The sequence below is a fragment of the Chamaea fasciata genome, unplaced genomic scaffold (genome assembly GCF_029207755.1).
Source record: "Chamaea fasciata isolate MVZ Bird 193981 ecotype frontalis unplaced genomic scaffold, bChaFas1.0.hap1 SCAF_7, whole genome shotgun sequence".
In the NCBI taxonomy this organism is placed as follows: Eukaryota; Metazoa; Chordata; class Aves; order Passeriformes; family Sylviidae; genus Chamaea; species Chamaea fasciata.
The window spans coordinates 54,209,338-54,230,021 of NW_027094092.1; the positions used below are offsets into that span (position 1 = coordinate 54,209,338).

The 20,684-nt window shown below is 42.3% G+C and overlaps 1 protein-coding gene across 5 annotated transcripts; it reads left to right on the forward strand.

The window, feature by feature from the left end:
• The first annotated feature begins 1,267 nt into the window (after window positions 1-1,267).
• CUNH14orf180 (chromosome unknown C14orf180 homolog) lies at window positions 1,268-20,403 on the forward strand. Of its 5 annotated transcripts, none has more exons than XM_066188923.1 (7): window positions 1,268-1,313; window positions 3,067-3,245; window positions 10,238-10,338; window positions 11,163-11,270; window positions 14,931-15,057; window positions 16,811-16,837; window positions 19,500-20,403. In XM_066188923.1, exons 4-7 carry the CDS (start codon window positions 11,253-11,255, stop codon window positions 19,697-19,699), a joined length of 372 nt encoding a protein of 123 aa, XP_066045020.1. In that variant the 5' UTR covers window positions 1,268-1,313; window positions 3,067-3,245; window positions 10,238-10,338; window positions 11,163-11,252; the 3' UTR covers window positions 19,700-20,403. The 5 variants fall into 5 exon arrangements, with proteins under 5 accessions (XP_066045020.1, XP_066045018.1, XP_066045019.1 ...); XM_066188921.1 differs by having other exon boundaries at window positions 1,270-1,313; window positions 19,497-20,403; XM_066188922.1 differs by lacking the exons at window positions 1,268-1,313; window positions 3,067-3,245 and adding an exon at window positions 6,373-6,496 and having other exon boundaries at window positions 19,497-20,403.
• Window positions 20,404-20,684: the final 281 nt, after the last annotated feature.

The window sequence follows — 20,684 nt, forward strand, 5'->3', positions numbered from 1 at the left end:
GAAACCACTGACACTGGTTCCTGTGCTAACCCCTTCCCACACAGAATGAACCCAGCCCGTGTGTCTTCTCAGCTACATAAAACTCAGAAATCTGACTTAAGGCAGCTATCATGGCTCCCTGCAGAAAGCTATTAGCTCCCCCCGAGCCCAGGGAAGGGGTTATCAGCTCATCTGTTTTTGAGCTCTTGGAATGGGATGAGCATGGTGCTCCCTGTGACTGCCTGCACCTCTCCTGGCTGATTATTCCATTTGCTAAAGAGGATAAATGCCTCTAAATGAAACCCAGCAAAATACTGAGAGCACTTTGAATGCCCCCTGCAGAAAGCAGATTGAGGGCAAATTTAGCTCATCCACGCACAAGATGGCAATCCTTCCTTGATGGGGAAACCCTCTGTTCTTTCCTCTTATCCCAGACCTTGCAGGGAGTCTGGCAGGTGATGGGGGCTTCCCAGCTCCCCATGGGAGGAGTCTGGAGCTGGAAGCCCAACAAACAGAACAGAGTGAAGAAAACCAGGCTGCATTAATTTATCCTGGGGTCTCAGCTCTCTCTAAACCAGCAGTCTGTACAGCCAGCCACAGCCTGCGTGCACGTTCCTGTATATCAAACAAGAATGAAATGTTGACAGAAGAGCTGAATTTCATGCACTAATTCAAGAAGCAGCCTGGTTGAAGAGATGCCGAATGTCAAGTTTAAGTGTCTCCCTTTCTCCAGCTCCCCCATTCCAGTGGCAAACTGGGGCACAATCATCTTCCCCTAACACAGGGCAGGGTGGATGTATAGACTCAGGTTGCTAGCCAGGCACAGCTGAAAGGCAAAATCCCTGTCCCCTCCACACACTTGCTTTGTATGGGCAAGGAACTGTTGTGCGTGACAGAGGAGAGCTGCAAAGCAGGCAGGTCAGCACTGTGGCCAGGGTCAGTGCTATTTCAAAGGCTGGAGATGCTCTAATTATAGTGTTGGGAAGGCTGGAAGCTGCCAGGTTTGATATGGGAATAATGTGACAAGGGAATTGCAGAGTGAAGACACTTGTTGCTTTGTTCTTGGTCACTTAACTCAGGGACAAAGCCTTCGAGGAAGGAAAAGCAAATTTAAGTTTATAATTCAGTCCCAGAAACACAGAACATATATATATAATTAGACAGAGAAAAAAAAAATCAAGGCAGCCTTATGTTTATTGCACTGGCTCCATCTCCTGTGCTTTTGGCTCTGTGTGTTTCCAGCTGAGCTCCAGCCAGCTGACTGGGTGGTTAAATATCCTTCAGGAGGATAAACAGCTGAAGAAGCCCTGCTGCTCATTCACACCGAGCTTTTGGTGGGTGCTCAGGCAAGTACATAGCTTTATATATATATTGCACTACTCCTCTTTGCTGCCTGTTCCCCGCTCTGCTCTGCCTCACTGCAAAACTTTCACAGGGTTGCTCTTCAGTGTTACAGGATTTATAGCAGCATTTCCCACAGGTTTTGTGATCTGATTATTCTTGTGGTGCTTTCCCAGGATAGTTGTGAGCTGCATAGCCTGCAGAAGCCTTTGCTTGAAGTGTCTCAGAGCAGTCACCTGCCCCTGGTAGCTGGGGAATTTTAGGAGGTGGGATGAGCAGTAATTTGACCCCAGCACTCAGCTCTGCTCTCGCATTTGTGAGAGGGTGAACCACTTTGCAACCTGGTGCCTCTGTTTCCCGTTCAGAGAGATGGAAAAATCAGTACAGAGGCAGTTGTGTAAAATACTCTTGGACACTTTGACCAATACAGCAATGAGAAATAGGAAATAGATTCCTCACTATCACTCACAGTCCACCTCCTGGGACTGCTGCCCGCTGCTTGTCTGCCCCTGCTTTCTCTGTGCCTTGCTGTTCCAGGGTCTCCCCGTTCCAGAGATGCTCCTGCCTCCATGACACACCTCCACCTCTCCTGTGCTTCTGCAACCTCTCCTCCAACTATCTCTTTTCACAAGCTCAGTGGAGCATATTACCTCCATTTTCTTTCTCCCCTTCTCCTGGGATTCCTCTTGTTAATTACTTCAGCCTCGGCAGCTCCCCTTCCCCTCTCCCGTGCCCAGCACAGCAGCCTGCCTGCTCCCCCATGGGTAGCTCAGTCAGTGATTTCCCCCAGCTATTCCTGCTTAGGAGAGAGGTTGTTTATTTCCCATTTTTTCTGTAGCTATGAGAACATTCACATCATGTACAGTACAGTGGTGATGTTTTGTTTTGTTGTTTTGGTTTTTTTTAATATAAAAATAGGAAAGAGCTGGAAGACAGTATCTGGTGTAATGCCAGAGCACTGGAGAAGCATTAAGGACAAGTTTTGATCTGTTTACTCTGATACTATTCTCAGGCAGGGATCAATCACTTAAAATCAAAGACACTATAAACAATTTACAGCTAAAATCAAATACACCAATACCCTTTTTTTTATCCAAGATAGGGTTTAGTCAAATCCAAGCCAAATTTATCCCAGATATAACTCCAGTAACAGCAGTAAACGTTGGACAGAGAGGAACTCAGTTCATTTGCTTCGCCTCATCTTATTTATGGAAACTGAAATACTGCTAATGTAAGCAAAAGTGCAAGGGAGGGACAAGCTCATAGCGAAATCCTCTCCATGGTCACCATGGCTATTTGTGCTTTGTTTCACTCTACTTAGAAATTATTAAGCGTATTGACCACAGCTCCGTGTTTTGAAATCAAGAATGCAAAGAATCCATTTTTATTACTTTATTAACCTTTTTTTATTTAACCTGGTAATAAAACTACTCAGCTGTGTGGTGAAATCTCAATTAAAATTTGCCTTTTCAGGAGCCACAGAGTCAAATGCTCCAGCAGTTATCGAAGTTAGTTTCCCTGTAAAAGCTGTGCTCTGTTATCAGATTCTGTTGTTCAGTACATAGATCCCTGCTTTCCAGCAAGCATCCTTTCAGGAGGTGCTCTGAATGCTTTCGGGCTCTCCCAGTGATTGCTTTGCTTTTCTTTCACAGCAATTACAGTCTCTTCATTTAATTTCAATGGAAACTTTAGTGTTTTAGACCTTGCCCATGTAGCTGAATGCTCATCTCTGGATCTTATTTCCAGTCCTCAGGAGGACCGGTTTTGATGACCTAGTCTGATTACAGCATCTTTGACAGCTTTAAAGGAATTTGCCCTAGGGAAGAAGACAGCTGCAGCCCTGATGAGGGATTTTTCTGAGCAGGCCTCCCAAGCCAGACATGTCAGTGTGAGATGCTGCCCACATTTTTCATCGTGACCAGCAGGTAGGTGTAAAAAAGGTTGTGTGTTCTTGGCTGCACAGGCCAGTGTGGAGAGAGCCTCTGTCGTTAAACTGCTTAACCTGCTCCTGTCAAAGCACTGCAGCTTCTTGGCTTCTTTTCCCCCCTTTTGTTCTATATTCAGCCTCTCTGAAAACTGTGGGCCAGATCTTTGTGCTGGTGTGAAGTGGCATTGCTCCTTCAGTTTATAGAGACTGCAGGGTGGGAGCAGTCTCTTTGCCAGCGTCTGCAGTTCTTGTTCAGCTCTGGTCTTAAACAAGGCTGATGAAATTGAGAACATTATTTATGAACAATAGTAACCTTTATTCGGAGCTGCAATAAAGCAACTCATCAGACTTTTTAGAATTGAATCAGTATAAAAGCAATATGGTAATAGGTTCCCCTAGAGCCCATTTTTCATGAATGTTGAAAACAAGATTAACAACATTTCAAATCCCAAACAACCCATTTTACCTCCAGAAAGGAGGTCTGATCTGCGTAACATGGTGTGGATCAGGAAAGCTCCATGTTCCCTTTCTAATGACATACCCAAACCTGGGAATTAAATTCTGTTTTGCTCACATAAATTACCTAGAATGAATGGATCATGATTCAGATGGGTATGTTTTGCAATAAAAGATCTTGACAAGTATCTGAATTTACAAAAATTCTGTATCTTCATCTTGGAGCAGCTAGTTTATTTTTGGGGAGAAAATAAAGTAAAGATTTTATATAGAAAGGCCAGAACTACCACTGCATGAGCTAGGGTATTGCCAAGATTTAGAAGAATTCATCCCCGAGACATCTTGAGCATTGGTTTTGGTTTTGAAGAAGAGATAACTAGACTGCTTGGAGTTCTGAGAGGTGTTTGGTACATGGAGCACTAACTTCTTCTCTCCAGTGCCAGCCTGTTTCCACCGCATGCTGCCCCAAAATCAAATTCTGAATTGACAAGTAAATGTGACAGCTACCAGTACCACCTGCTCAAAATTCTCTTTTTCCTCCTCTGTAGTTTTTTTATTTATGTTTCATGTTCCCAGGGGGAAAAAAAAGGAAAAAAGGAGGAAAAAAAAAAAAAAAAAGGGAAGGAGGGTCATTTTGCTGCCTTGCAGTTATTTGATTTGTATTTGGTAACATTGAAGGTGTCCTTTTTGAAATGACAATGGAGAGCACAGAAGAGAGCAAACCCACCATCTTTGATTAACCTGGCACCTCTTAGTCTAAATCTCTGACACTGATGCTGGCTCACACTGGATCCTCCTGAAAGACATGACAGAGTGGTGGCTTCTGGAGCATCCCTTGCTAATAACCTTTTGTTTGGGCTGTCAAATACACCATTGAAGAAGTTGACACTATTTCCCAGTTCTGGAATTATCCACACAGCAAGTAACAAACCTTGCCAAAAAACAGGAGTGTCAGGAAAAGGTGTTTCAGATCTACAGAGGTGTCACAAAGACAAGACAGAACTCCTGGGAAGGAGGAGTGGTGGTGTCACTTCTCCATCATCTTCACTTTAGAGCTGCAGAGACCCTTTTGGCCCAGTATGCCCCAGAAAGAATTGAATATTTTCCCAGGTTTCCAATACATAGGAAGAAATGTTAATTATAGGTAGGAAGAACAGGAACACTCCAGTCTCAAAACTTCTCCCAGAAACACTTACTGGAGTGGGTAAAATGCATGAAAGAGAGAATGCAAGACACTGCAGTAGCTCTGTGTGCTCAAAAGTTTTGTCTTTGTCAGGGACCAGCCATGTAGTCAGAATCACATAATAGACAAGAGCTCAGCTTCCACGCTTCTCCCTTCAGACTGTTATTTCAGCATCTCCACAGCTGTCCCATGAAGCTTCATTCCCTTCCTTTGCATTTGTCTGGCTTTAAAAGAAAAGGCAAAGTAATTTCTATTGTTTCATAGAGGAGACTGATTGAAAGGCTCATACATTTGAGATGATGAAAAATATACCAATCAAAACACTCAACATCAGAAAAAAATGCTTTTGTTGAGGCAGAGATGATTCTGACCAGCATATTAATTTAAGCTGAGAGGTTTCCTTGTCCTGGACCAAATTTCTGACAAGAATGAAGGAGAGAATGGGGGAGAAAGAGAGGCAGCTGAGCTGTTGGAAGGCAGCTAATGAGAAGCTGCAACTTAGGGGCATTGCACTTGAAGGTTCTGATTCAAACTTGCCAGGGGTCAAAGCTGTGCCCTGTTTTCCCACTCTACTCTCAAAGCACATCCTGCTCTCAGCTATCCCATTGTAAAACACAGATTGTCTTGGTGTGAGCAGGATCCTACTACTCTCTTGAAGGAATGCCAAAGGATGCTCTGCTTTGGGATGAAAGCACAACTTAAATATTCAGCTTGCCTGTGCAAAACATAACTGCTTTCAATCTGACTTATCTGTATAGCCTGATGCCAACAAGTGTACTTTGATGTTCTGCCTGAATTTTCCCTTGCTTATTTTCTTTGCCTCAGCTTAAACTGAGATGAAATTGAATATAAGCTTCAGAAGCACTCAGCCAGTTTCAGAAATTGTACCAATTACTTTTTGTTAAACCTATTTGTTTTTCTCTGAAATCACCAGTCTCCGGGGCTTGGAGAGGTGGAGGAGAGGGACTTACATACTAATTAGAAAAACAAATATCATCATTAATTGACTTAACATTAGTGTAAAGCAGCTGCCAATGACAGAGGGATTTGCCACTTTTTTTTTTATAATCTTTATCATCCAATATCATCTTCCAAATGCTTTCCAATTCATGCTTTTTTTTACTCATTTGGGTTTTTGTAACACTTCAGTCTGCTTTTTTCTCCATTTTTCTGTTCTTTCATGTCATTAATCTAATCTAATCCTCTTCCAAGGTGACACCACAAATGGAGCCCAAGTGAATTTACATCACTCCCTCAAATCATGTTATGTAGTTTCCTGTGCCTTGGTGCTCTGTGATTCCCTTGGTTCCTTCCCTTCCCACTGCTGTCACCCCTGCTTGCTGCCCCTCTCAGGGCCAATTTGGTATTAATGGCTGCCAGGTTTCTAAAATCCTTTTTAGGGGAGAGACAGTGGCTCACAGAAGTCAGTTGGAGTCTTTTGATACCTGGGATTAAAACAAGACCACTAATCTCCTTTTGAGGCTGTATCCTGTAGTCATCCTAGCTGGATTTCTCCTCTGGTCAAAGCTCACCTAGGATAGTGGACAGGAAGCCCCAATGAACACAGCATCAAGCACAGAGTGATTACTGCTAAAATAGAACTCCTGAAGGTAATTCCACTTTCCCTACTTCTAAGGGGGTTTTCTTTGCATGTCTTTTCTCTTTTATGCCAGCTCAGATGTCCTCCTGCTGGCAGTGGGTTTCTCCTAATTCATCTCATGGCTGATGGCAGCCCTGCCATCAAGCAGCCCAAATGTTTTGGACAGAAGTTACAGTTGCACTAGTTTTTGTTCCTAAAATACAATGAATGTGTAACAAAAGCTGACTCAGAATGACCTCACTCACTCCAGTCCTGTCCATATCCCACATCTCACATCAACAGGACTGACTGATTTGGAATCAGTGAGCCAACAACAGTTATTAACATTTGGTTACTTGGTAACTCTTATTCAATCAATACATCTTTTACATTTTAGGTCCCAGTGACAGAATGATCAGAACAAATTAGAAAATCTCAGGTGGAATAAACCTAATGGCTATGGGAAATTTCTAAAATAAAAATGCATGTTGCATCACAAATAATAGCTTGGCTGCAATCTCAGGATTCTAATTATGAAATGGATGTGAAATCATACTGTAATTATTTAGAAAGTTCATTTCAGCAGCCAGAAATTCTCTCTGTGTTTACTATATATCATCACAAGTCCTCTGTGGTTATTTGTAACTTCTACCCAGAAAGACACATGAATAAGAGAGGCAATTTTAAGAAATGGAGACAGATCCATGCCTTTTATAAGTCAATGGACTCATGCCAGGGATAAATTGAGACCAAATTTCTCAGCAGAGTTAAATCACTTTCAGTCAGTCCAAATTGAGCAGAGATTGCTCTGCCCTGCAGCAGGGATGTTCTCACCATAATGCAAAACTCTACAACACTTCTTCTCAGTGCTTCTATCTTTGCCCTAGAAAAGAGCCCCGTTCAAAACCAGGAAAAACCTGTGTACAAGGTGGATTTTAAACTTAGCTCCAGGAACATGATCATCACTTTGAAGGATCCCCTACATAGTCCCCCTGTACTCAGCACTGGTGAGGCTGCACCTCGAATCCTGTTTTCAGTTTTAGGCCCTATGCTACAAGAAAGACATTGAGGCGCTGAAGCAAGTCCAGACAAGAGCAACAGAGCTGAGGAAGGGTCTCGAGCACAAGACTTGTGAGAAGCAGCTGAGGAAGCAGCTCCAGGTTTGACTGGAGAAAATTAGGCTCAAGGGAAAACCTATCACTCCCTACAAATACCTGAAAAAAGGCTGTAGATAGAGGGTATTTGCCTCTTCTCCCAAATAACAAGAAATAGAGCAAGAGGAAATTACCTCAGATTACACCAGGAGAGGTTTAGATTAGATATAAGGAAAAATTTCTTCATCAAAAGGGTCGTCAAGCACTGAAACAGGCTGCCCAGGGAAGCTGTTGGGTCACTGTCCCTGGAGGTATTTAAAAGACATTTAGATGCGGCAGCTGGGGACATGGTTTAGTGGTGGCCTTGGCAGTGCTGGGGTAACAGTTAGACTCACTGACCTTAAAGGTCTTTTCCAACAAAACAATTCTGAGATTCTACATCTGCAAATAGGGCCACTGCCTTCAGAAATGAGCTCTGTTGTGGTGGATCAGATGGCCACAAGTCGTAACACCACTCCAATCCAATTTTTACAAAAAAATTGGCTGCCCACAGCTCCTGGATGAATGGCCCAGGTCTGCCTACTTGCATCTAAGGGGTGCTCACAGACCTGTGTGATCAGTGAAAACTTCCAGCATAGGGTAGTAATAACTAAAGGGCAAAGAGTTCCCACTGGGAGGGGAATCCTCTGGGTCCTTCATGGAGCACAGGGACTGTTGATGCTGCACTTTGCACTGATCACACCTGCGCTTCCTTGGGGAAAAATGCACCTGGACTCACAGCTCTCTGGGCATCACGGGAACTAACAGGGATACAGGAAGGAGAACTGATTGTTTTCATCCTGGCTGGCTACACACACCAAGTGTTACCAGATCATCTTCCCATTCGGTGCTCTGTTTCCATTATGCTTTGTAGTTGATCTTTTTTTTCACCAACTCCACACAAACGATCAATTTTGGATTGACTGCCAGACAACAGATCAGTCACAATCCTTCTGGATGTGGAATGGAAACATGCAGTTCAAAGAGCTGATTTTCACCTTGAGGCTGGGATTTACTCATTGCTTTCTTTACTGGGAAGTTGAGGAGAAGAAATGGTGCTGTATGACATCTCATGGGTGTCCCATATCTTCCAGCAGTAAATCTGTTTCTCCAGAGACAGAAAAAGGAAGGAGGCAACAGCTAATTATACTCCGTGGGGCAATTTGCTGTTTTATTTCCTGATGTGCTCCCTGACTAGTGGAAAATCACTCTTGGCAAACACAAAACTTACCCTGCTTCCAAAAGGTGCATCTCTAAATTATTGATCAAGACTACACAGAACCGCGAAAGGTGGAATACTGAACAAAGGCTCAATTGACACTCTGGAAGTTGAGGAAGATATGGAAGACACCCCTCTAATTTATTTATTCCTTTTCTGTTCTGTTATCCTGATATGCTGCTTCCAGTTACCACTGCACCCTGAACTGTATGGTATTACGTGATTTTGTTTTCAGATTGTTGGAGATCAAGTTACTTCATTATTAATATATATGCACTGTGCATATCCATAAATATTGAATATATACGTGTGTGTGTGTGTAAACCTACTGGAAGTGTTAATAGTTAAGATAAACGAAGTCCATTATTGCAATGAGTGACTATTTCTATGACCCTATTTGCAATAAAAGCAGATTCAATGATATGAGAAAATTGCAAGGTTTCAGAATAATTGAACCAGGCCAGACGAATCCCCACAAAGGCATCATTTACAAAGTACTTTGCTTGTCTAAAATATTTATTCCCATAGAAGAAAATGGAAAAAGAGTTCATATGGTTACACAGCTATCCTCTGAGTGTAAAATTGTTTTATCATGTTGTGTTTATTTCCTAGACATCTTCCATTGGGGTATTGCAGAAAAAATACTGGCTGTGCAGTTAATTCCTTTGTGTGGACTGTTCATATTTATTCTCTTGGAAGTCAATCACGTTTTGTTTGGGCATGTTTTGTTTTTCTGCTGAGCAAACACTTAAGCAACCCTTTTCTTGTAAAGAGTTATTTGCATATACATTGTGCACCATTCAATGTCGGTGCTACACAGAGAGTTGAAATGTTTTTGCTTTCACTCCTGTGTACTATGGGAAGTAGTGGGTCTCTTGATGAAAATGTTGGTGTTGCTCTTTAAATCTGCTGTTTATTGTTCGTGTTTAAGGGCCACATCAGTAGTTACAGATAATTTTAGTTTGTCTTGTATTGAAAGCCTGGATAGATTTTTACTATGAAATGTTCACAGCAAAATTATTCCAAGCAATCTACAGACAAAGAATTACTCCCAGCAATTATCCACCGAATAAATCTGAATAATGAACACATTCACAAAAATCACTATCTATTTGTGAACAATTAGCTGAAAGAAATAGAGGTGACACTCTCAAGCTAAATAATTCATTTATGAATTATTTGTCCAGCTTTGTTTCTGACATACACTGCATAAAATGAGATCAAAGCTTAGATGAAAAATTACTTTAAAAAGAAGGGCAATATTAAAGGAAATTCTTAGAGCTTCTAATGCAGAAATCATTCCACTATCGTAACTATTATTTATTACCAGTGATTTCAGATGCTAGATAAGTTATTTTCCTGGATTCTTTTATCTTAAGTGTTGGGCTGTGTTTTATTCCTAACATATATCCAATTTTAGGTTGTTAAACTACAATCAAAAGCACTTAGTACGAATGGAACTGTCCCTGTCATGAGATTTGAACTCCTGACATCTTTATCCACTGAAACTTGAGTGCCCAGGTAACTACTAATTATTCAAGCATTTACAACCATTACTATCAATATAATTAGCACATCTTGAGATAAAAGTGAGAATGCCACTATGAAATTATCATTCCTGGCATTTAGATAGCAATCTTTCATGAAAACTATTACAAGCTGTCCAATTATTTTTCAATCAAATGAATAAAAAAAATTGTTTACATTTAAGGGCAATTTGAACTGAAAAGAAATGGTTTCTGGCATCAAAAATTACAAATGTTGTCTCCATATGTTCATTTCTTGAATACAACAAATTCCACCGATTTCTTAATTGGTGGTTTTTTGATTTGTTTGTTTGGGTTTTTTCAAGAAATTGCCAAAATATCTTTGACCAAGTACTTAGAACACTGTAAAACCTTTCTTTGAACAAAGACAGATTCAGTGAAAAAGACATGAACAAGGTTTTTCATTCAGGTCTAAAAGCTGACAGGTGCATTACCTGCTCTGCAGGAATAAGAGGCTGCACAAGACCTTCTTATGAGCCTTGCTGGGTGACACTAATAAAAATAAATGAGACAATTACCATGGACAAAGTCAAAGCTAGATGAGGACTAGAGTTTGACTTCCCTAATCCCACCTTCATCAGTTTTGCTGGCCAAAATAGACAGGTAAATTCCTTCTAATGTGAATTAGTAGTAAGTGATTATCACAGCAGGAGGAAGGAGAGAATCCAGGGACCATAGTTTGACAGGTTTTGTCACCTTTCTGTCTAGGATCTTTTATGAACAAAATTTTAAAGACTGTCTTTTCTGACCGAAAGCCATCCTAGACATCCTGAAATAACTTCTGTGGAACACTTGCAGGACACAGCAGAGAGGGGATTTTGGGAGCATTTCACAAGGCCTGCAGCTGTGAGCTGGTTTCAGCATGAGGAAAAGCCCTCCATCACCCCAATGCACAGGAAAGAGAAGGTAAGGTAACCCTCTACAGGGGGATTTTAGATATGGTGCATTCAGTGGAGAGCCCTAGACCAGCAAAATCTGTTCCTCTCCACATAGATACTGATGTCACTAAAGGCAGCCTTGAGGACAGTAGACCCATGCAGAGGCTGAGCTGCAGGAGGGCAGCAAATCCTGAGGGGTCTGCTGACCCCACATCAGCCACTGAAGCCTCCTCTGCTGCTCTGGCACAGTTTTCTCTGGGGGAGGATCCCAACCCTTTCCATCTACTCACCCATTCCCCATATCCCCCAAAGGAAGTGAATAAGCAGTGAAGTCACAGAGCAGCTGTGCCCTCTGGTTCCCAGTGCCTGCATGAGAGTTTTGCAACCCTCTCTGCACTGCAGAACAAGGGCCAGCTTGAACGTGACATGGAAATATCCATCCAACCACCTGCTGAAAAACAAAACCATGAACGTTACACATGGCACTGCAAATAAATAGCTCCAGGAAAAGAACAAAACAAAACAAACAAAAAGCACAAGCTTGTGCTTGCAGGGACAGTAAACCGGTATATTTCAGCAATCATGGCAGGTATTTCTGCCTAAAAATTGTATATTTGATGATGCCTAGCCTTCAGCATTTGACAAGGGGCTGTTAAAGCCTCTTGAACAGAAAATCACTTCTCTTTCTATCAATAATCTTACAATAATATAAGTAGAAATGACAAATGTTTAAATCCGACTTTATTAGTATAATAATGGAGTTAATTTGTAAAACATATAAAGTGAGTCCATAACTGTTCTGGAGGGAGATATCTGTCATTCCACTATATTTATATAATTTCCTGATGGCTTTACCCACATGTTTTGAATGGAAGAAAGATTAAAAGCAATCCCACTTGCAAGATTTTTGTGATTGGGAATGGATTCCGGAAAGGAAACCAACGTGATCACAGAAATGCAGCAATTGTTGTTGAAAAAGAAACAGCCTCGACTTCACATTCACGCAAAACAAATATGTAGGTGTTTGTCTGTGACTTGCTCCATTCAGGCCCTCTCCTGCTGCCAGAAAAGCCCTGCTTCCAGCTGCACAATCAGAATTATCACTATGTGCTATTTTTGGCTCCTGAGTACATCTCAGGCAGCTCCATCCTTCCCACGCCAGCCCTGGTACGAAGGGCACAAATCCCTCTTTCCCCTCCCTTGTCCTCCCGTCGGTGCGGTGCCACTGCCGGCTCCGTACCCACTGCACAGGGGTCTCCGGACTCTTTTCCCTGCTCCTCCTCATTTTCCTGGGCAAGAGGCTTTCCATCCAAAGCTTCATGTGAGAGGCTTCATGTTGGCATCCAGAGTACATGTCCCAAGTATGTCCAGCCTCACTGTCTGATCCTAATGCCAAAGAGCTGCAGGTAAGTGACCTTCTGATGGGTGATGGAGTTCCCTCTGTCCAGTGCCTGGAGCTTGTTACAAATGGGTTGTTTTTAGGGTCGTACAATTTCCCAGCTATCACTTTGTTAGGTTTCCAGCTCTTGTCACAGTGTGTTGACACCAGGTTTCTGTATGAGGGGACAGTGCTTTGTTTGCTCTGACGCTGTGTAGCTTTTATTTCCACAGATTATTAAAGTCTAGTAAATATCACCTAATTTTAAGGTCTTCCTTGGCTAGGTGCTATCCAACCAGCTAGTTGTTTAATGTTTTTCTCTCCTGATGTGATGTTGTTGCTAAGTGTTTGGAAAAGCTCATATGGACAACAGCTGCACTTGGAGTTATAAATCTCTTCAAATGCAAGGTTCAGTTTCCTTGGTTGTGCCACAGGAGAAGCCCTCACAGCTAATGCTATAACTGCCCCTAGCCTGATCTGGGCTGTGTCTCCCTAAACCTGTTTCATTTTACATAGAATAATTATGTGAGTAAACGTGTGTGTGGCTGTCACAGAGTGATTGGGGTACTCACCTGGTAGATGAGAGACCCTGCTCCCAGTGACCGCTCCAATGAATATTTAAGTGTTACCTATTAAGTATTCATTGGAGCAAGGGTAAGAGCAGGCTTCTGCCACCCCCAAGGGAGAGCCCAAACACGTGGCTGTAAAGCCATTCTTTATTTCTTTCGTTAGCTCAATAAATATTTAATTATTCAAGGCCAAACAAGACAGCTTCAGTGGCAGAGACTGAGATTCCGTTCCCGTGTGTGCACCATAAATCTGATTATGAGGGTGTTTATCTAAGATGTGACTTTGTATTTCTTTAGACTTGGAAAGAAGTGAAATCCAGATTTCCCATAACCTGAATGGGACTTCCAGCTTCTTAGCTGCTGAATGAAAAACACAGAGCTCCAGCACACACTGTCCACAGTCATGAGAGAGAGGTGATATGACCCCAAGATCAGAGAAAGCATCCTTATCAGTGACAAGATTGGTTTTAGAAATCTCTCAGGAGAAGGAATCAAAGCTGAAGACGTTCCTCACCCCATGGCAGTTCCTACTGACTATGTAATGTGCCTTTTGAGGTTATCCAAAATGTGATGTGTAAGAAAACCTATTTATCTCCTTTACTTTGGGGTCTGTAACCCCCAGATTGTAGTCAATAGGACTTAATCCTGCTTCTGCAGTCCAAGAAGTGGGTGTGTGGAATGATGAGTGTGGGGAAAGCATCCAACAAGAAAAGTCAAGGAAGTGGCATTTGGGTCTAAAAAAGAACAAAAGTAGATAATTGAGGAGTAGAAAGATCAAAGCAAGGAGAAAAACTGAAGTAAGGAGCAGGAAATCACTGAGCTGGGGAACAACAAACAAGGGGGGAAAAGGGAGCAGGAATAGTGACCAGAAGAAAAAAATACCTTTACCTAGAAGACAAACAGACGGGAGAGATGGAAAGGACTAGAGAAGATTACTTTAGTCTTAAAAATAAAATATTAAGACTCTCTACCCCTCACTTTGATCTCTGAAAAGTAGAAAAATTGCCATCTGCCCTCTGCTGCCAGAGGACAGGGGGTGTCTGAACCAAGGTTCTTTGGATTCACTTTGAGCAGTTGACTGCGGGAATATTCCCATGCAGAACAGTGACTTATTACTGTTATTGCAACTCTGTTTCTTGTAATTTCAAAGAATCCACAACACTGTGATTCTGTTGTCAAAGACTAAATGTGGTTTCCAAGCAAAAACCGGAGCAACTGCATAATTGTTATATCAAAGTGCAAATAAACTACCTTCTCTACCGACCAGGAGTGTCCAAAACCAATGCAGCAGCATAGTCCCAGTTGTGGAAATGGTAATGCTGCATTCTGAACAGAACTGCTTAGCACAGAACATTTAAAGGTGTTCCAAATGATACGGTTCATATATTTCATATCACATTTATGTTCTTCTAAGAGCAGCCCGAGGCTGTTGAGCAGCCACCTTCAGAAAATATTTGTTACAATTAAGAGAAATCCTTTCTGAACATTTTGCTGTCCATCACTTTAACTATCGCTTTGCCTGAGAATACATCTTTAGAGTACTGTAGGTCTATGGCAATGTAGGAATATCCCTTTGTCCTGCTGTAAATATTAGAGTGGTCTGACTATGTCCAAGCAGATGTATTGCACATCATGTCCTTCGAGGGACACGGTAACATATCCAGCAAAGATCAAAACTTCACCCAGTTACATTAACCCTGTTTGAATGGCCACGTGTTTTGTGTTTTGATGAACTCTTTAGACAGATGGCAGCAGCTATCCTCCTTCCATACTGAGGAAAAGGCCACCTGTGGACCAAGCTGTGGGGGAAAAGCGGAGAGCAGAGAGAAGGGTTCGATTTCGTGAGCCAGAAGAAGTCATTGAACATGGTATGCTCAAGTTATTAGGAATTTTGGCACGACCTTTCTAGCTTTTAACACCCACTCTGTCTGTCCACATCAGCTTCCCCCTCTGATAATTTTGGATTTCCAGCTCAGCATGGAGCAGAGGATGGATGATTTTTGCTCTGTGCTCTGCAGAACTGCATCTGGTCCATCTGCCTGCCCTGGGACAGCCTCCATCTGCCCACATGACAGCCTCACCCCCAGCTGCTGTCACAGTGACCTCCTGAGTCAGCCCCCACAGGGATCATTGTGGACCATGGGCCTGGCTGGGCACCAGGGCTTCACCAGAAGAATGTTTCCACTCAGACCAAATTTAAGCCTAATTATGTCACTGTGGGTAACTAGGATGCCACAGAATACAATAGCAGAGGTCTGAGCCTAGCAGCCAGGATGTAACAACTTCTGCCAACAAAGGCACCCAAGGACTGACACAGCCATGAAAACCTCTGGTCTTTTCATTCATGAGTCAAAATATTGCAGGTGGGTCCAGTGGGAGTGACCTTCAGCAGAGCTCTGGCATAAGGATCCAGTTTGCAGTTCTGCATGTGCTCTTTGCCGTACCAAGTAATAACTGGTGTTACTTTCTGGCCTTCCCAAACTCATCCAACCAAGAAAATTGTGTTTATTGGTAGAGAACTAAAATTATATGGGTTTGATATGTCAGTTGGTCAAAACACAAGTGGCAGAATGGTAAAATTTCTATGTCAGCCACCTGTTTGGACTGCTGGAGCTTCTGAAAATTAAGGCTTGGCATCTGCTGATGTGTCTATAAACAAAACTCTCATTTGTTTGGCAATACATTGTTCAGGATGCCTCCTGGTGCACGAAGGGGAAGCTGTTTCTTGATAAGCTTGTTGACATGGCCTGGGCTTTCCCACCAAAACTGAACTCATAGAAAGACTCGGTGAGTGAGCCTTAAATTCCTCAAAGCTCACCTGACTGCACAAGAGCAGGATTCTGATGGGAATTAATAACTCCCTCAGCTCTCTGCCAGAGTCCATGTCCCACATCAGCACTGGGAATCCTGCAGTCAGTCCAGCCCAGGGGACCTGGTTGGTCTCCCACTGGCTCTGACTTCAGCAAAGCCATGCTGGAACTCCTGTGGGGAGCTGCAAGCATGGAGAAAACTGACTCTTTCATGGAGACATGAGAAACCCTCCAACCCATAATTAGTATTCTGTGTTGCAAACAGTCTGTGATTTAGATTATTTGCTGTTTGTCCACACATTACTCACATTAGGGCTGGTAAAACGAAGGTTTCTGGCATCACTGAAATATTTCCATTCTATGGACTTTTCATCCTGGATTGTGTCTGGGCCCTGGCAGCCAGGCAGACATATTTCCAGGATATTGTTGATGAAAGTTAGTCTGAGAGTGCTTTCTTAACTTTCATTCTTCCAGCCTGCTGGTCTAAATCCTTTCCTTTCTAGGAATTATGTGCAATAGGGAGGGGTTTTAGCAGACCTGCTTCCTGACCTCCCTGCAATAGCAGCAATTCTGCCTCTGAATTCCCACACACAATAATTTTTCCTCACTTTCCTGAAGTGCACCTGCATCTGCATGTTTGCATGGATTGTCCCCATATCCCCATCCAGAGCCAAAAGTGGTGTAAGAGGTTGCCCAGCATCTCAAGGTGACAGGCAATTTCAGAGACACTGCTTGGTTCTGGCTTTTCTTGTTCACCTGCTGCCAAGAGACCTTTCCAGGCGAGTAAGAACATTTTCATTCTGTTTTCTAGTCATTTCCTGCTGTGACTACGTAGTGGGTAAGTTGAATTTTTCACATTATAACTGTGAGCCATCCATAGCATTAACCTGAGTTTGCTTTTGCAGCTGTTGGGATGCACTGTGCAAATATCCCTCCATATGCACAGCATTTTGTGTTGTCAGTGGTTGCTGCTTTTTCTTCTTAGCATAAGCAGCACAAGGTGCTGATGAGGTCTGGTGCAATTTTAAACAAGACATCTAGTAAGACAGATAGTGGAAACAGAAATTAAATCCCTGAAGCTATTTTAAATTTAAATATAACTAATATATTTTGTGGCATTAGAATAGGTACAGGTTTCTCACTAAGATATGCAAAGAAAGCACCCCAAGCTAAACAATAGTTCTCCCTGCTGAGTTTCGTATGAGGGGAAGAGACAGTTCATTTATATACTGACAGCAGGGCAGAAATAATAAAAATAATGGGGTTTTTTCTGGTTTTTGTTTGAGGCCTGGCAGCCTCACAGACCCCCAAGCAAATGAGTGTATCTGGATATTCTGATGATGGTGAACATTTCTAGAGGCCCTGGGCAACATCCAGCCCCTACTGTAGGCAGTGCAGGGAAGGGGAGAGGGGTGCCTGTATACACGGATACATGCACACACAGACCTGTAGTTTTGGGAGGCCAAAAAGCCTCTCAGGCAGATGTCCCCATATCCCTCAGCTATTGTTATTGTCCAGGAAGAGGGGCGAAGATCAAATATTCTTCACGGCCCAGTGGATATGTGTATCCAAGGCAGGAACTGAAACAAAATCTCCTGTATCCAGGTCCAGTGCTTTTCTCAGCTGAGTCGCCATGAGACTGGGCACAGGTCCGTGCTCCTCCAACAAGCAATTTAAGTTAAAAATTTAAGCATTATATTTCTAATTGTAATCTAGAAAAGCAAATTTGATTTTCAGCACCTAACTATAGTGATGGGCTGAAGCTGTTGTGAGCAGAGCTCATCACAATTTTGCAGGTGGAATTACTCTTCTGTATTATTTTTTTCTGTTCATGGATAGAACATATTTCCTTACTGAGAGGATAAAAGGAAATCCCAATTTCACATCTGAGATCACCCAAAAATTTCACATGGAAAGTAACTTTTTAAAAGTTGAAATGGGTTACAAGCATTTCATATGAAAGGGTTGATGTGAAAAGCTGTTCAGCTTCCACACGAAGGTTTCCCTGCTCCCATGTGTGCTTATCAGCCAAGCCCCACATTGGGAAAGGCAAGTGGGCACCCAGTCAAGAGCTGTAGGCTGTGGTGTGGGAAATCTCACACGGGAAACACCAACTCCCAACTCACAAATCTCTGCAAAACCAGAAAGTGGTGAGCAATTCCCTGGCTAAACACCTTCACATCAACCCTTCATAGAATAATGCCAAATAAACAAATGTATAAAATCTGAAGTCTGCACATGGATAATTTGCAAACAGAAAGAAGGGCTAAATTCAAATGAATAAATTACTTGCTGCAAATAATTCACTCAGATCTATTATGGGACATTGATTTGGTTTCTGGTTAGCTATAAAATGACTGCCTATTAACATTTTACCTTTTCCCCATACACTTTTTGATACATTATTATGTGTTTCTGGCTTGGTTTTATGACTTTTACCTTCCTCTCTGTACATCTGTATGACAGTTTAATTGACTGGTGTGTATTCCAGGGCTCGGAGTGGAAGCTAATTTAAATACGTTTCAGCTAATGTTGGCCCTTTACTCGTAATAATACACTCCACATTTTTATCTCCTTATTGATTATGTGCATATGGCAGGAAAATAGCTGCACACTGCGGGTTTTATTCAGGCATGAATTTGGCTTTCTACTGCATGTTTAATACTCTAAGTGCTTTATGAAATAGTGCAATGGCCATGCAGTCAGACAGAGCAGCCAGATCTGAATCAAACTGGATCCCCAAGGCCCAGGGATGGATACAGGCAGGCAAGGACTGGAACACAGCTGTCAGCAAGCTGAATGCAGCCTCTTATTGCCACATGTGTGCTGCGCCCAACCTGTGGCACTTTAAACATATCTGAAAAATATTTTGAAGGCAAGAAAAATCTTTACAGTATCCTCCTGCTGAAGAGCAAGTGCAGAGGATGTTCTGGTGTAATTAGCACACACAGCACTTTGAGAGTTGTTCAAACCACCAGAGCTTTCTGAACATGCCTCTTGGTTAATAAAGCCGTGTTTGGGTTCTTTCCATAATTAGCAGGAGTCCCAAACAAGCTGACTTACCAGGGAAAAGGACAGAAATCTATAGCTTCTCTCTTTTATGGAGAATTTGTGAACATTAAATAATTAGACCAAGTAGCTTCATATTCTCCTAGTAGTCAACTTAACACTTAGGGTAAAGGTATAAAAAATAATTGCTGGAGGGGAAGTTGAGATCATGCATTAGCTATGCCAATCCTGTACTCATTGAATATAATTAAACTCTTTAAATGCTCCATTAGATGATATCTTTTATACTCACCACCCTCCATCAGGAGGTGTGACTCACTATCACTTAACTGATGCCTACAGAAGTGCTCACCACCAGAGCCCTCTGTACCCTCCTGTTGCCAGAAAACTGGGACAAAAGGCATCAGCAGGGGATCAAATTTGGGAAGTGTTTAAGATGGCACTAAAACAATGCTCCTTTCTTTTTTTCTCCTCATCACCGTTTTCAGCAGATGACAGGACATCATCTGGATTGCCTGTGCTCCTGTGGCTCTCATTTTGTGCAGTGCTGATCCTTGCTGTGAGTCTCTACTACACCAGCATGAAGCAAGATGTCAAAGTCCTGGAGGAATTTCAATCCCAACTTGTCATCTTCTTCCTTCATTTAAGACACGTTGCTCAGAGGTGCTGGACTTGGTTTATGAGGCAGTAGCAGTGTCCTGCAGCCTGACACTACTAAGAAACATCAGTGCAAAGCTCCCAGTACACTGCAGCCACAAGCAAGGAACACATGAGCATCCACCTCAAAGAGCAAGAAAATCACCCCTGCCGTGCACCATCTGGGCAACACTTGTTCTCCTTTTCCCTTCCTTGTTGGTTTTTTTTGGTTGGTTTTTCCTTTATTTTTTCACATCAATGAACATTCATACTAATGCCTTCACCAAACCCATGCTCCATCACCCTGAACAGCAAATAAGTATCTAGATTATTTTTCCCCCCAGAGTTTATAAGCTGCTGATATGAGGAGCAAAAGCAGAGAGAAAAATACATTGATCTGTGCAGGCAGCAGCAAGATCTGAAGAAAAGTCTTGTGTGTCTCAGGTCAAGGTTTTAGATACCAAACCACCTTCCTCCTCAAGTCTCCTAAGAATTATTTTGCAAAAGTTTAAAAAAAAAAAGCTGAGCTATTGCACAGACACTGCTCTGGTGGCCAAAGGCTTGGCAAGCTGCTATATTTATACACCTGAAATGATTATTAGTAAAAATCCCAGCAAATGGCTGTCTTGTTTCCTTTCATGCTTTCTTCACCTCCATGGGCAAAAGCTGGCTCTAAATGCTTCACTTGACTCCCAGGTGTGAAAAAGAACATGGAAACTCATTAAAACAGAAAATAATTTATTTGCCTAACATAATAAATAGCAGCATTGCAACCCAGGTTAATCATCAAATCAGTAGTTTAATCCTCTGGGCTTGATTCAGTACATAAACCCCACAGGCTGACATGCAAGATTTGTGAAAGTGCTTGTATTCAGACAGAGGTTATGCCTGGGTATTCAAGGCCTTATATCATGGAAATATGGACTGCTTTTGAAGGTGTTGGATGCGCAATTCCTTTATCACTCCATTATCCCACCATATGCTGCATTTGCCTGAAAGGAATCCTTTTAATGGAGATTGTGTGGAACGGTACTCTGGGT